Source organism: Callorhinchus milii, unplaced genomic scaffold (assembly GCF_018977255.1).
Source record: "Callorhinchus milii isolate IMCB2004 unplaced genomic scaffold, IMCB_Cmil_1.0 Scaffold12, whole genome shotgun sequence".
In the NCBI taxonomy this organism is placed as follows: domain Eukaryota; kingdom Metazoa; phylum Chordata; class Chondrichthyes; order Chimaeriformes; family Callorhinchidae; genus Callorhinchus; species Callorhinchus milii.
In genome coordinates, this window is record NW_024704753.1 from 7,333,718 (window position 1) to 7,349,540 (window position 15,823).

The 15,823-nt window shown below is 40.3% G+C and overlaps 1 protein-coding gene across 17 annotated transcripts in view; it reads left to right on the forward strand.

Annotated features, from left to right (window-relative positions):
• Nucleotides 1-383: 383 nt before the first annotated feature.
• cadpsa (Ca2+-dependent activator protein for secretion a) overlaps nucleotides 384-15,823 on the forward strand; it is a 229,556-nt gene continuing 214,116 nt past the window's right edge. For all 17 annotated transcript variants that reach the window (XM_007895168.2, XM_007895169.2, XM_042339419.1 and 14 more), the window contains exon 1: nucleotides 384-763. In XM_007895168.2, the coding sequence (XP_007893359.1) occupies nucleotides 428-763 (336 nt within the window). In that variant the 5' untranslated portion in view covers nucleotides 384-427. The remainder of the gene's footprint in view (nucleotides 764-15,823) is intronic.

A 15,823-nucleotide genomic window follows, 5' to 3' on the forward strand; every position in this document is an offset into this window, starting at 1 on the left:
ATCCCCCCCACACTCCGCCCCCTCCCCCGCCCCTCCGGCTGCAGTCGGGCTGCAGATCTGTCAGCAGGAAGTGATGCCGATCGATCAGCCGCCGCGGTCCTGACAGAATCCGGGAAAGGAAAGGGATTGTGGATGAAATAAAGCGCGACTCCCGGAGCCGCGTCTGTGCACAGATCGCGGTGACTCCGTGTGTGTCGGTCAGAGGAGAGTTAACATCACTCCCCCTGACCCCCCCACAGGGACCTCTCCTCTCCTCACAGCCTTCCTTTGGAGCAGTTCCGTTTGCCTTCTTACTCTCTCTCTCTTCATAAAAAATATATATTTATAGTATATATAAGGAACTGTTATTTGCTGTGTGTGGCTGTGGGTGTCAGTGAGTGAGTGAGTGAGTGTCTGTGTAGGTAAAGACACCCATTTTTTAAAAAAAATGTTGGACCCATCGTCTAGTGAGGAGGAATCGGAAGAGATAGTGGAAGAGGAGAGCAAAGAGGTGCAAACCCCGGCCCCGGGAGCACGGCTGTCCCCCAGTAGGACCAGCGAGAGCAGCGGAGGGCTGCAGCCCAGCAGCCGGAGCAGCAGCATCCGACCCTCCAGCCCGAGCCCCTCGGTGGTCAGCGAGAAGGAGAAGGAGGAGATCGAGCGGCTGCAGAAGGAAGAGGACGAGAGGAAGAGAAAGCTGCAGCTCTATGTCTTTGTGATGAGATGCATCGCCTATCCGTTCAACGCCAAACAGCCCACAGACATGGCGAGGCGACAGCAGAAGGTAAACCCGCGGACACACACACACACACACACACAAATCCCGCATTAACCCCCTCCCGCCATCCCACCCACAGACGGTTAAAATGGGGACGCCGTGTCCTCCAGAATGGGTTTATATTAATACTAATAATCCTTGTATTTGATATAAGCGCCTGATCACGTCTTCCAGACGTCTCAAAGCGCTTCACGGAATATCCTGTGAAGTGAATTCATTGTATGTTTTGTGGACGAAAATTGCTTCTGTTTAATATCAGTTGGTGGCAAATAGCAGCGATATGTGTGCGTGTGTTTTATTAACATTGCCTGTGCCCGGGACCCCCGACACCACCAGGAAGGTGATGGCAACCGAACCATCGGGAGGGAGGGGAGAGCTTCATTTTGTGTCTGATCACCGCAGCAGTCAATACAGAGAGCGCGGATGATCGAATGAACAGTTGCCCCCTCACCCCACACACACACCCACCCCCCCCCCCCCCCCCCACACACACACCCCCCCCCCCCCACACCCCCACCCACACACACACACCTTCTCCTCTTCAATACGAAGCCATTCCTAAGCAGCCGAAGGTGACTTCTCTCGGAATCGTGGCGATGGAGCAGAGAAAGCAACTTTTGAGCAGCTATTTTTGTTGTTCTCTCTGGAGCTTTGGTCTCGAGCAATTGTGCTCAAGGCCCCCCTCCCCCCTCCCCTCCCCCCCCCCCAGATCCCATGGATAACTTGCCATGAGAGATAATTGGCCTTTGTTCTCAGCGCTGCTCAGTTTGGCCTCTGGTGAGCGTCTCACACCAGTGAAATGAGTGGAAAGGGCAAACGGCATTTAAGAGGTTATTTGTGGATCTCATCTGTTTCCTTTCCCTGTGAGGGTGTGAGGGGAGAGAACACCGACCTGAAATAAAGCGGATAATCTCACCTGCACTGCCCACAATGATGGGGCGTTATCCCTCTGGAGTGCTGGTCCTCGCCACCAGTGAGCGGCGCTGAGCTGCTGTCTCACTGCTGTAACGCGGCGCGACTGCACTGACTCAACCATCCCATCCCGACCCCAGCGATAGCCGTGACACACACCGGCAAAACTCCAACCAAATGCTTAGACAGCGCTCCTAACAGGAAATTAACACAGTTTTAAGGCTTTGTAGCAAATGCATTTTTTTTTCTTGAAAGTGGGAGCTTTTGTCTTCTTGAAGAGGTCAGTTTTGTGGAATGACTTGATCGAAGCACTCACTGTGTGTGTGTGTGTCTGTGCCTAAGTCTTGGGCCGTTTCTGCTTTACCTTGTGGTCCTGGACTAGAGCATCCTATGGTGGGTATCCTTGTTGGCTTTGTACTGTGTGTGGTGCAGTACTTACCTCTGTTAGAGCAGAATGCGTTTGTTCTGTTCTGGGTTCAGGAAATATACAGTCAATTCACTTTACAGTATATTCTGTGAAGCTCTTTGAGACGTCTTAACAACATGATGAGGCGCTATGTCAAATGCAAATATTATTATTATGGGGTGCAATTTTACTTTTTGTTCAATTTAGTTTTTGACCTTTACTTATCAAATTAAAGAACTGAAACAACTTCTTGTGAATGACACATTCTCATCTTCTTGAACGCTCCACACTTGCACCGTTGGCGTGTTCAGACATTTTTTTGGGGGGTTGTGGGGGGAGTTACTCCACATCATTATTTTGCGAATGCACTTTAAAACAATCAAATTGTTTTTTGTGCTATTTTGAATTCAACTGTAGCAAAACTATTCATTATAAAGCACTCCAGCCTGAGAGTATGAGATCTTAAATTGATGATTTGACATACTTCAGTAAATTTCATGATATGAAGAATGAGGGAGAAAACTATTCACGCCAGACAATTTATTGTTTGTGTAAAACAAAAAATGACATTCCCATAATTTGCAATTTAACAAATCTCAAAAGTCTGTGAAAATACCTAGGTAGAATAATTGAACACCAGTTAATCTAAATTAAATTCACAATGAAATGTGATTGATTAAGAAAACAAATCTAATCTATTGCCCACTTTCGCTTGTCTTTCTGAGAATTTCTAATATTTGAATATCCTGATAAAGCATATTGAAAGTAAAATCAAAGATTTTATAGGTCCACAATCTATTGTAATCATTTATCATGGTTATTATTGCTATAGAATTCATCAAGCAGATGTAAGAGATAGATTTCAGATTAGATTACTGTTTATCCTATAAAAAACTGCCTGTGAAGAAGTTTGGCTTTTTATACACAGCTATGCAGCAGGCAGGACAATTTAATTTGCAATGGAAATAAAATTCTTGTATACATCAGCATTATTCTAATTAACTAGTACAGTACTTGTACTAGTTAATCTTATAACAGATCTCACTTCCTGTAGGAAAAGATTCTAGTCTAAACTGTCCCCATGATTTAATAGATTTTCTGATTTGCGGAATGCCATTGGAGATCTTTAACATTAGCAGCAATGACAGAAACAGGCTTTTAATTTCATTACTTGATTCATGTGACAAGTGTTGAAGGTCACTCCTCATTGAAGGTTGTTAATGGTCACAGATCAAATGTCTAACAGCATAAACCTGGCCCAATTTTGTCATCGGAGACTGGATCCAAGTTTGAATGCTTCCAGACCTGGACCTCCAGAGATGAGAACATGATTACAAGGTTAAATGTGTGAAGCTCAATGCTGGAGCTCCTGGAGAGTTCAACATCAATCTAGACTTCTACATTACAATATAAAATGTTCAGCAGGTAGAATTTTACTGGGAATGAACTGGAGATATACTGGTAAACTTTCAATGGTGAAATTGCATTTGTTAATTTGGAGTGTAAATGCTGTCAGTTTTTGTAGGGCCACGAGCCAAGTAATACCCCACCCCACCTCCATAAACATGTATAAAATTAACTAATGTAAGCAATTCTGTGCCAGAAAATACAGAACTTATCTGAGGGTTGTTGAGTATTTGTATTTAACAGTCATTAAATATAATTGCTACCGGCAGATTTTCAAAAGAGTTCTGGTGCTAAATGCTGGAAGCAATAGTTAATGCCATAGAAGAGGAATAGAGTAAGTTGGACAGCTCATTGGCCATACGCCTATATTACTTCTACTAATAATAATCCTTACATTTGATGTAGCACCTTATGATGGCATTGAGACATCTCAAAGCACTTCACAGAATATATTTTGTATATATTGTAGATTGACTGTGTATTTTGGGGGCAAAAATGTTACCTTTGTTCCCATTTAAGATGCCAGGAGAGATGCATTCAGATTCTTCTGGGAAAATTTGGAATCCTGTCCACAACAAGTGATATTCCCAACTGCATGAAATCATGGAATATTAAAGCATAGAAACAGGCTTCTTGGCCATTAATCTTTTCCCCCATGCATTGAAATTAAAATTGGAGGGGTGGGGGAAGAGAGGGCAGAAATACTTTTTTTTCACTCCTACTTTCCAATGAAAACTGATCTGTTGCTGCCCCGAAATCTTTGGGTGGAAGTATTAAGTATTGTAATAAGACTGTTTGTGACCAGTGCAGTATGTCAGCAGCACTATTATCAGCAGTAATCCATGATTAATATTGAAAACAAAATCTAAGCAGATACTCAAAACAATTGACAGGTGCTAGCCAGGGATTTTGAGGCATTAATCTCATTTTGGGGTTCAGGGGTTTGGTATTTTCAGCTTCGCAGTTGGGGTTTATGATTTTATTTAAGTTCCTGGATTCTATTATTTCTTGCTACCACTCTCGGTGACTCATTATTGCCTACAACTACACATTCACTACACGTAGCAGCAAAATGTAGCACTTTGAGATGTCTAGATGGTATGATGAGGCTCAGTATTAAATGCAAAGATTATTATTTCATCTAATGAAATATACATATTTTCACATTATTATGACCAGCACAATATATTTTATAACCCATCTATACGATTTGGCCAGTAGCCAAATGTGTCTTTTTATTTCTGGTATTATTTCACTCTTTTGCTCATTCTGCTTCCTTATTTCGCCTTAGCCCTATATATACATATTCCAGCAGTTCCTATTAAGCAGCTATTCAGAGCCCTAGCATCAAGAAGAGATATTGTAGGGACAATATTGGCCCAGCATCTTCTTTTTATTAGTCTGATTCATTGGCTGCCTCCACTCCCCCACGCTTGGGAGAAAAATAACAAAAGATTGTTTTGAATCAACTTATTGTAAAATATGGCTTATTGATTTACAGTTACATGTGGTGCACAAATGAGATGCACATACATAACATGAAAGCAGTGGTTTACTAAATAATAAAGCTCTTTAAAATCCAACTAAGTAATGTAAACGTTGATCAGGTAATGTGGTGGGTTGTTTCCTGAGGTCACGCTCCAGTTATTTTTGGCAATTGCAATTTGCATCCTCTATATAAAAAAATGTTTTTACTAAAGCATTTAATTTGGTTATTTTTTTCCTCCTCTTACCTAGTAGTGCTGCTTTTCCAGATGAGAGTACCAATTTATAGCTTAGGTTCTCTGTAATCACTGCAGACCAATACTTATCCAAGGTGACCCTCTCCAACAACATTAGAGTATTTGGCTAAGCAGGGGTTCAGTCCCTCAGCCACAGACAAACTGACTGCAAAAGGCCAAAGTGGATATAATGTACAAAATTGATTCGTGTGGCATTTTGAAACTTTACACATTTAAACCACAGGTACATTAAATAACAGCACATATTCATAATTTGTGTATTGAATAATCCTTTTAAAATACCACCATGTAATGTAACAGCTGAGGAGGTAAATCCATACATTGAAAAGTGTGCCTGAAATCTCAGCAAAGTATAGGTCTGCAGTGATTACAGAAAATCTAAGCTATAAAAATTTATACCCTCATCTGGAAAAGCAGCTCTACTAGATAGAAAGAGTAACTGTTAGCATGATCACACTATTTACAAGCCTGGATTAAGCAAAACTATGCTTGAAAACTTTAGGCTGTCTTCTATGACATTTAAATCTGACAAAAGTGCAATTCATATTCCATTGTTTTAGAAGGTTCAGATGAATTGCTATATGTTTGATTTCTATATCAATGGCCTGGCACCATGCCTTAGCTTTATTAATAAATGACTAGCATTATAATGAGGGTGAAATAAAGGTTGTGAATGTCGATCACAATCTAGTTGTTTTATTCTGCAGCCCGCAGGATAGCTGAGGAAGTGACTTGTGCTGTATTTTGTTTTTTAAAGCATTGTGCAAGTGAATGACCTATGAATTACATTACATTGAGGCTTGACTATGCAAACTCCTTACTTATTGGCCTCCCCAATTCTTCCCTCCATAGGCTGCAGGTCATCCAGAACTCTGCAGCCCGTGGCCTCTCCCACACCAGACTCCGTGACCAATCCTTGCCCGACTCCCATCACACAGTGGATACAGTTCAAGATCCTGGTCCTCACCTTCAAAGTCCTCCATGGTCTTGTTTCCCCCTTCCCTCTGTGACCTCCTAACCCCCTACCATCCTGCCCACTCCCTCCGCTCAACGGGTTCCAGTCTGCTTCACGTCCCCCGCCTTGCCTGCCCCACCATGGGCAGGTGGGCCTTCTGCCACTCTGCCCCCACCCTCTGGAGCTCCATCCCTCCACCTCGCCCCTTTCTTTACCTCTTTCAAGACCCTTCTCTTCGACCATGCTTTTATTCACCCTTCTTCCCCCCTCTCTGCCCTCCACCCTCCCCAATTCCGACCCCCAGCTTGGGTCCAAAACTCTGACAGTCCAGTGCCTTGGGGCGTCCTCCTGACATGAAAGGCGCTATACAAATGAAATTTTGTTGTTGTTGTGTATACATTTTCCCTCTGCACTTTCAGAATGTTTTACCGGTATTGCACAATCAGCATAGTACAGGAAACAATATCATTTTCAAATAAATTCATTCGTCTGCAAAATACACAGCCACTACACTTTACGATACATCCTGTGAGGTACTCTATGAAATGGAAGGATTATGTTCAGTTCTGCATAGGTTCTAATGTTCAACTTTTGAAAATGTAATTGATCTATATTGATCATTTGTGTTGAGGAGGAAAACATATTTAGAGAGAATATTAATCAAAATCAGATAGGGTCTAAACGGCTGTAATTTAAATAAAAATCATTAGAATTGACTCATAATTGTAAACGCACAACTCTGTGTTGTTTGCACAAAATCTGCTTTGGAAGTAGATTGCATTCAAGCTGAATTCCTCCAGATCAGGTCTGCTTTTAGATAGGAGTTATTTGTGACTCAAAGTTGATATTAACAATTCTTTTCTGAATCCCTGCAAGTTACACTCCAATGAAAGGCATATTCAAGTGGCTTATAATTATATTCTAAATGCAAGATTAACTGTAGCTTTGTGCTAATTCCATGGTATATGTTTTATATAATGTCAATAATAAATTGTTCAATCCATTTTCAATCCACGACTGTTTGTGGGACACTGCTCTGCTGTACGCAATTGGCTGCTGCGTTTTGCCCACAAATATACAGTCAATTCACTTTACAGCATATTCTGTGAAGCGTTTTGAGGCGTCTAGAAGATGTGAAAAGCGTTATATAAAATGCAAGGATTATTATATAATACCATTCGTGACCATTTTGAATTTAAGAATGAATTAAATAAATTCCAAGAGGTTTTGTGTCTGAGCATCAATTGTACACTCCACGTTGTTGGTTTACAAAATGATGTTGACTGTAACATAAACCCTGCAAGTTAATAAATAATAAATACGTATTTAGTCAATAGGTGTTATGAAACTTAAGTAGTTTTAATTTATACAAATTGTCATAAGTAACCAAGAGGAATTCAAAGCAATAAGTATCAGCCTGGCTCAGTTGGTTGAGTTTTCACCAATTGGTCAGAAGACTGTGGGTTCAAGACACATTTGGGGCTTTGAGCTCAAAGTTTCATCTGATGCTCCACTGCAGTACTGGGGGAGTGCTGCATTGTTATAAATTCTGTTCTTTGAATGAGAGGTCAGTTGTTTCTTCAATCTTTCACATAAAAATATAGTCAGTTACTTCATACCTATTGTGGGATATTGTTGTGTAAAACTTGGCTGGATTCACCTACATATACAACAAAAACAAACTGCATTTATATGGTGCCTTTCATGTGAGGAGGATGTTTAAATGTGCTGATCAATGAGGGGTTTGCGCCTGAGCTGCGGGTTGGGATCTGAGAGGGGTGGAGGGCAAAAGGAGGTGGAGGAGGGAAGTTGACCGAAGGCACGGTCGAAAAGGAAGATCTTGAGATGGACCTTGAAGGAGGTAAAGGAAGGGTGAGGTGGAGGGACTCAGGGATGGAGTTCCAGAGGATGGGGGTGGAGAGGTTAAAGGACCAACCGCCAATAGAGGAGAGATAGGTTGGGGGAAGTAGAGCAGGTCAGATTTTAACAGGTCGCAGAGTCAGAGAGGAGGAAGACCATGGAGGGCTTTAAAGGTGAGAACAAGGATCTTGAACTCAATCATCTAGGCTAGGGAATAGGGAGCCAGTGAAGCCAGGCAAGGATGATCAGCTCACGAAGCTTAGTGCGGGTCTCTACATTTCACGGAAACATTCTGATAGGCAATAAGCACGGTTTCAAATGCTAGGAATATGACTTTTATTAATAGGGAAAATCACAAGAACTTCCAGTTCAATGGACAGTTTTGAACTTTTCAAGGACAGAGAAGGTTAGATAGAGTTGTCTTTATGCCATTTGATGCTCATTCTGGAAGCAGCTTTCCAGATATGAATAGAGACCAAGAATCAAAAATTCATGCCTTCAACTACTAGCCTCAGAATTTGCATCTAGTCCACTCCAGGTGCCGTGACTGTATTTTGTAGGCAAAAGAGGCAGCCAATTTGTGTACAAACAGCCATGAAGTGAATGACCAATATTTTGTTATTTCACAACAGTGTAGATTATAAAACAATTCTTCCCTATTCCTGCAGTAGCCACAGATTCAGCATACATCATTGAGCCTATGGATATGAATAGAACTTCCTGCAGAACTGGGTCACACAGGGCATCCCAACACAAAATCTTAGGCAAGTTTCCTTACTGCACATGCCTCTGTTTACCTACCAGTAAGTAGGAACCCAGTTATTAGGCAATTGGAGTATTGTTTTTCGAAGATAATAATCTCTTTAAAAAAAATTGGTCACACATGGGACACTGCTGTATGTAATTGGCTGTCGCGATTCGTCCACAAAATACAGTCAATCCACTTTACAATATATTCTATGAAGCGCTTCGAGATGTTGCAACGATGTAATAAGGCGCTATATTATTATTAACCTTGCCTGTCGGAAATCATTGGAATCACTATGAAGGTAACTATATTCCCAAACTCTCTAATGAGGGAATAAGAATAATGTTTACATTTGGTATAGTGCCTTTCATGGGGTGAGGATGTCTTAAAGGGCTTCACAGGATATACCTGTAAAGTGAAATGACCGTGTTTTGTGGCAAACATTCTCAAATCTTGCTACTAAATGGAAATTGGGTATCTTTTGACTTCCCTTAATGGTGAGTTTCAGCTATAGGGGTTTTGCCTATTTTTATACCAGTTGCAGCTGCTTCCCTTTGTTATCAGACAGTGTATTTAATGCTGCATAATTCATGACTACAAGGTGTACACACTTGACGATAAAAGGAGCTGATGTTTAATTTACGCAGTCTCGTTGCTGGATTCATCGGTCTCTCTGTACACACAAACAATTACATTAATTAGAGCAGTAACACCGGTGTAACTCAAGTAAACTGCTGTGTGATAATGTGACTGCTTGCAAAGGTGCTTTGATTGTTTTTTTTCTTAAGCATTGTGCTAGAAATAGGACCTGCATTGAAGTGGTGATGTGTGTTGGTTCTCGGTGTATGGGCCTGAATCTCCAGGACATGGTTCTTTTGTGAGGCGTGATGGAGCTATTCTATGGGGAAGCAGGTAACACAAGGTTTGAATTTGAAGATGACATTGCCAGCTGTTTTGTTCACTTTCCACATGTGGACAACAATTGGGCTGTGTTACATATGCATTAGCAAACGAAAAGACATGATTTGATTAATTACCAAATGAGGACGATGCATTGAATTCAGATGACTACTTGTAACTTTAGTTGTGCATTCAAGCAGCAGATGTGGTTCACTATTACCATAATCAGTTTTCAAGATCCTAAAACAGTTTTTTATTGACATTTATGAAGTCTCATGGAGAGAAATTCCACCTGGGTCTAGATGTACTCCATTTAGGCTGTATTTTAGAACACCCAGAATTTGGCGAATTCTGAAATATAGTCTTCATTTCGAAGCTCCCAAAACTGAACACAAAATGCTTGGAGTGGACTATTTGCGTTTGGGGCTGAATGGCAAAACCACAAGAGAAGTGATGAAAAATACCCACTGTCCCACTTGATCTCATGTGTCCAGTGTAAGCCCTCTTCCGTCTTCCCATTACAACATCAAGCCATTTTTAAATAAAATCTTGTGAAGCTTTTAAATTCTCCCTAATAGATGGAGTGATTGGACAATAATCCCTATGTGGTCTTTCTATAGAGTATGAATATTGTTGACAATATACCCATTCTGATGAGGTTACTCCAAATTCAAGAAATATGAGTGGGTGGAATATGTTCATGGAACACAAACATCATAAAAATGAACTCTTGGGTAGCTAGTAAAATGAGAACAAGCTTAAAAGGGACTGGAATTGCAGATTAATAGATGCCAGTATCCACAAAGTCCTCTTACCTCCCTGTTGGAAAACAATGATTATGAGGCTATGGAGGAGCTGAAACAAGCTGTCAGATATGCATTTCACCTTCTCACATTTATGTTATGGAAGTGTTGCACCAAAAATGTAGATGGATCATTATCTGCCATGAATTGATGACACGTATTCACACCGAGCCTCTGGACGTCTAAATACAGTTCAATACTTGTACTGAATACAATTAAGTACTTTTGAATACAATTATCATAATTCTTCCACTTGTTTCAGTTGTTAGTCTGTGCAGTATAGAAAAAATGGGGTAACAGGACTTGAGGACACTCTGTGGTGACAAACTGGAAATAGACTACGCATATGATGAGAGATGCTCGGAATTGATCAGGGGGTCATATCTATGATTTTTTTAAAAATTATAAAATGGTTCAATTATGAAATTAACCAAGCTGGCAGTTTTCAAACCTTTTGAAGAACCGGGAATGAGTGAGACAAAGTCTCCAACTTATAATACATATATACTCCTCCATCCCCCAAACAAAGAACTTTTACATTTTAAGAAATCAATGGTAACAGTTTGGTCATAATAATAAAAGTAATAGATATCTTAGGATTGACATCAAACAGAAAAAGAGTTGTTGGTTACATATGTATGCAGGATATTGATATTGGTCACTAGGAAGAAAGAGATTGGTGGTACTGGTAGGGAGCTTCTTTAGTAAAACAAAACAGTTGTATAATTAAAAAGAGAATTGTGTTGGGAGTTTCTGAGTTGTTTATTGTATTCATGAAACAGTAACTATTCCTCGGAAACTAATAATTTTGAAAGAATTCAACAAGGCAATGTGTGACTGGCCAATAAATTGCTTCAAAGAACTATGAACTTTTCACCACACATTGTATTTCAAATGAGGAAAACACATATACTCAAAGTCCCAATTTCAGTCAATGCTCAGAGTCCCTAAATAGATAACCAGCTGTCTGACTGTGAATGTGTGTAGTAAGTGAGTCAGTCCCCAGCAGATTTCAATGTACGTCATATTAAGCTACACACAAAATAGCTATTTCCAGTAGATGCAAATTTATGTCTGCTGTGTGTTTGAAATTGGATTCAGGCTCCAAATAGTAAAAGAGCAGTTCCGATACTAAGCATTAAGGTAATGAAAGAACATCTAAAGCAAAAGCAATCTCCAAATTGTCAAGAATGATGTCAATGAAACATCTGTATTCAGGAAATATGTGCTTGTGAGGGATGATTTCAGAGAAAATGTCATGGAAATGGTTGATCACTTATTTTAGAATCGTGTATGAATTGGAAAAGCAGGTTCATCTGTGAAAAAATATCCAGCGTTTGCAATGCGAATGTTAGAATGTCACACACAGATTACTTTAGGGAGAATAACATAACGTGTAGGAGCAGGAGTAGGCCATTCGGCCCTTCGAGCCTGCCCCGCCATTCAATCATGGCTGATCTTCTAATCTAAACTCCAGCTAATAACATAATCCTGCCTTATCCCCATATCCCTTAATCCCTTTTGCAATAAGAAATATATCTATCTCAGTCTTGAATATGTTCAAGGACTGAGCATCAACAGCCCTTTGGGGTAGTGAGTTCCATACATTCACCAACCTTTGAGTGAAGAAGTTCTTCCTCAACTCAGTGTGAAAGGTCTGCCTTTCATTTTAAGGTTGTGACCCCTGGTTTTAGTTTCTCCAACCAGGGGAAACAATCTCCCACTATCTACTCTATCATGCCCTTTGATGATCTTATAGATTTCTATAAGATCCCCTCTAATTCTTCTATATTCTAGAGAATATAGGCCCAAATTGGTCAGCCTATCCTCGTAACTCATCCCCTTCATCCCTGGTACTAACCTAGTAAATCTACACTGCACCCTGTCCAAGGCAAGTACATCCTTCCTTAAATAATGAGACTAAAACTGCACACAGTATTCCAGATGTGGTCTCACCAGGGCCCTATACAGTTGCAGCAAGACTTCCCTACTCTTATACTTTAATCCTTTCATAATGAATGCTAACATACCGTTTGCCTTCCTAATTGCTGCTGCACCTGCAGACTAACTTTCTGTGATTGGTGTACAAGGACACCCAAGTCCCTCTGGACGCTAACACATTCTAATCTCTCCCCTTCTAAAAAATAACCCGCTCTACTGTTTTTGCTACCTAAGTGGATGACTTTGCACTTCCCTACATTATACTTCATCTGCCACCTACCTGCCCAATCACCTGATCTATCTATGTCTCGCTGCATTTTTTTAATGTCATCCTCTGTGTTGACACTTCCTCCTAGTTTTGTGTCATCCGCGAATTTAGATATATTAACTTCGATGTCTTCATCTAGATCGTTGATGTAGATGGTAAATAGCTGAGGACTGTTCCTTGTGGTACTCCACTAATCACATCCCGCCAATCTGAAAAGGACCCGTTTATCCCTACTCTTTGTTTCCTACCCGTTAACCATTCCCCAATCCACGTTAATATGCTCCCCCAATTCCATGGGCCCTTATCTTTTGGACTAACCTTTTATGCGGCACCTTATCGAATGCCTTCTGGAAGTCCAAATAGACCACATCCACTGATTCACCCTTATCTAGTTTACTCAAAATATCCTCAAAAAATTCTATGAGATTTGTCAAACATGACTTCCCTTTTGTAAAGCCATGTTGACTTGGCCTAATTATATTGTGCTCCTCTAAATACCGCCCTACCACATCCTTAATCAATGATTCTAACATTTTTCCTGTCACTCATGTGAGACTAACTGGCCTATAGTTCCCCATCTTTTCCTTTCCACCTTTTTTAAATAGTGGTGTGACATTTGCGATCTTCCAATCCATGGGGACTGTTCCAGAATCCAAGGAATTTTGGAAGATCAGACACAAGGCCTCCACTATCTCATAAGCTACCTCTTTTAAAACCCTGGGATGCAAGCCATCCGGACCAGGGGATTTGTCACTTTTTAGTGCTAACAGTTTCCCTAGCACCAATTCTCTACTAATGAAAATTTCCCGAAGTTGCTCCCTGTCCTTATCCCCTTGGTGCATCCCTATTGTTGGCAGACTTGTTGTGTCTTCTCGGGTGAAGACAGATGCAAAGTATCCATTTAGGGGCTCTGCCATTACAACTTCTCCCGTCTTTGATTGAAGTGGACCTACATTTACCCTCACTAACCTATTCCTCTTGATATATTTGTAAAAACTTTTACAATCAGACTTAGCTAGCTTACCCTCATACTCCTTTTTCTCACTCTTAATGAGTTTTTTTAGTTTTTTTTTGCTGGTTTCTAAAACTCTCTCAATCTTCAGATTTTCTGCTTTTCTTGGCAATTTTATAAGCTTTTTCTTTTAATTGATGCTTTCCCTAACTGCTCTAGTTAGCCATGGATGAATTGCTTTCCCTGTGGTACTCTTATTCCGCAAGGGAATATGCGACCGCTGAGAATTATGCACTACATCCTTAAATATTTGGTCTACATTTTTACCTCTTAATCTTATTCTCCAATCTATTTTACCTAAATCTTTCCTAATACCTACAAAATTAGCCTTATTTAAATTCAGAATACTTGCCTCGGATTTAACTATATCCCTCTCTAACTCAATGCAGAATTCAATCATATTGTGATCACTCTGTCCTAGAGGAGTCTTAATACCTACACTGCCGACTAGCCCTGTTTCGTTACACAAAACAAGGTCTAGGATGGCCTGTCCCCAAGTTGGTTCCTCGTCATGCTGCTCTAGAACGTTCTCTCTCATACACTCAATGAACTCTTCTTCTGACCTACTTTTGACGATTTGGTTTTCCCAATCTATGTAGAGATTGAAATCACCCACTATTATCGCTTTACCTTTCCTACATGCTCCACTGATTTCTTGATTAATACCTTGTACTATATTGTGATCGCTGTTTGGGGGTCTATAAACCACTCCCATTAATATTTTCTGCTCCTTATTATTTTTTATTTTCACCCATATTGTCTCGACCTCCTGGTCATCGGATTTCAGATCCTTCCTCTCCACTGCTTTTATTTCATCCCTAATTAACAGGGCAACCCCCCCCCCCCCCCCCACCTCGTGTGAATGTTAGAATGTCACACACAGATTGCGTTAGGAAGAACAAAAATATAGTTTTGTCAACTCAAGGAGTATCTGCTTACTTCCCCCAAGGAGGATGGTTATTGGTTGGTCAATTGACGATCACATTCTCTGGAGTGCTCAAAATTAGATTTTATTATTTCAATAATTTTGAGGTTCATAATATAAAATAATTGAGTCGTATAGAATAAATAATGGGTCTTATCAGTATGAATAAAGCAACAAATCTATACAGCCTGCATTATTTAGAGCAGCAATAGCACAAACCTACTAATTGCCCCCACATAAGCATTCAGATCTGTCCTTTGTGTACAAAGCAATTGTTGGTAGAAAGGTTCAGAGTTGCAGATAATATTAATAATAATCCTTGCATTTGATATAGATTTATAACGCCTTTGAGACGTCTCAAAGCACTTTATAGATTGTACTATAAAGTGAATTGACTGTATATTTTGTGGGCAAAACGCGGCAGCCAATTGCACACAGCAGTGCCCACAAACAGTCGTGGATTGAGTGACCAAATTATTTATTTTTATTTTTGAAGGGATTATTATCGCCGAAAAAGTGATCCGCCAATCGACTAACAACCGGGTTCCTACTTACTGCTAGGTAAACAGAGGCGTGTGGAGTAAGGAAACTTGCCTAATATTTTGCCTAGCCCAGGAATTGAATCCAGGTCCTCTCTCTTGTGAGGCAAATGCTCTAACCAATACGCTACAGGACAATTCCCTCAGTTAGGGAGGGGAAATAATTCAGCCAGGGTTCCAAATACTGTTGCAAACAAATCCAGATACAGCACAACAAGAAACAAAGTCTAGAAACGAGAACGTTGAAGATCAAGACTATCTTAGAATAGAACATTAAAAACCAATGTAAAAATCAAAGTAAAGGAAATAATTAGGTGAATCAGAGAAAAGATAGTTAGTGTACTATTCCATATTCTAAAGCTGAATGTACCTGGTGTCAAATTGCAATATATCCCAGTGACATGCAACATTTTCCTGCAGGTGGTTTTACAACAACAAATTGCATTTATTTCACATCGGAAGGACGATAGCCTAGAGGGAAGGATAAGAAAACAATCAGCTAATGCACCACTTTTAAACAAAATTCACCCCTGCTTCTTAATGTAATAATTAGATGACTTCTAGCTCTGATTTTGCATCAATGAATTGAATTGTGCAGCAATTAAGTGGTTGCTCACAGTTGAGCATATAGTTAAAACATTGATGTGT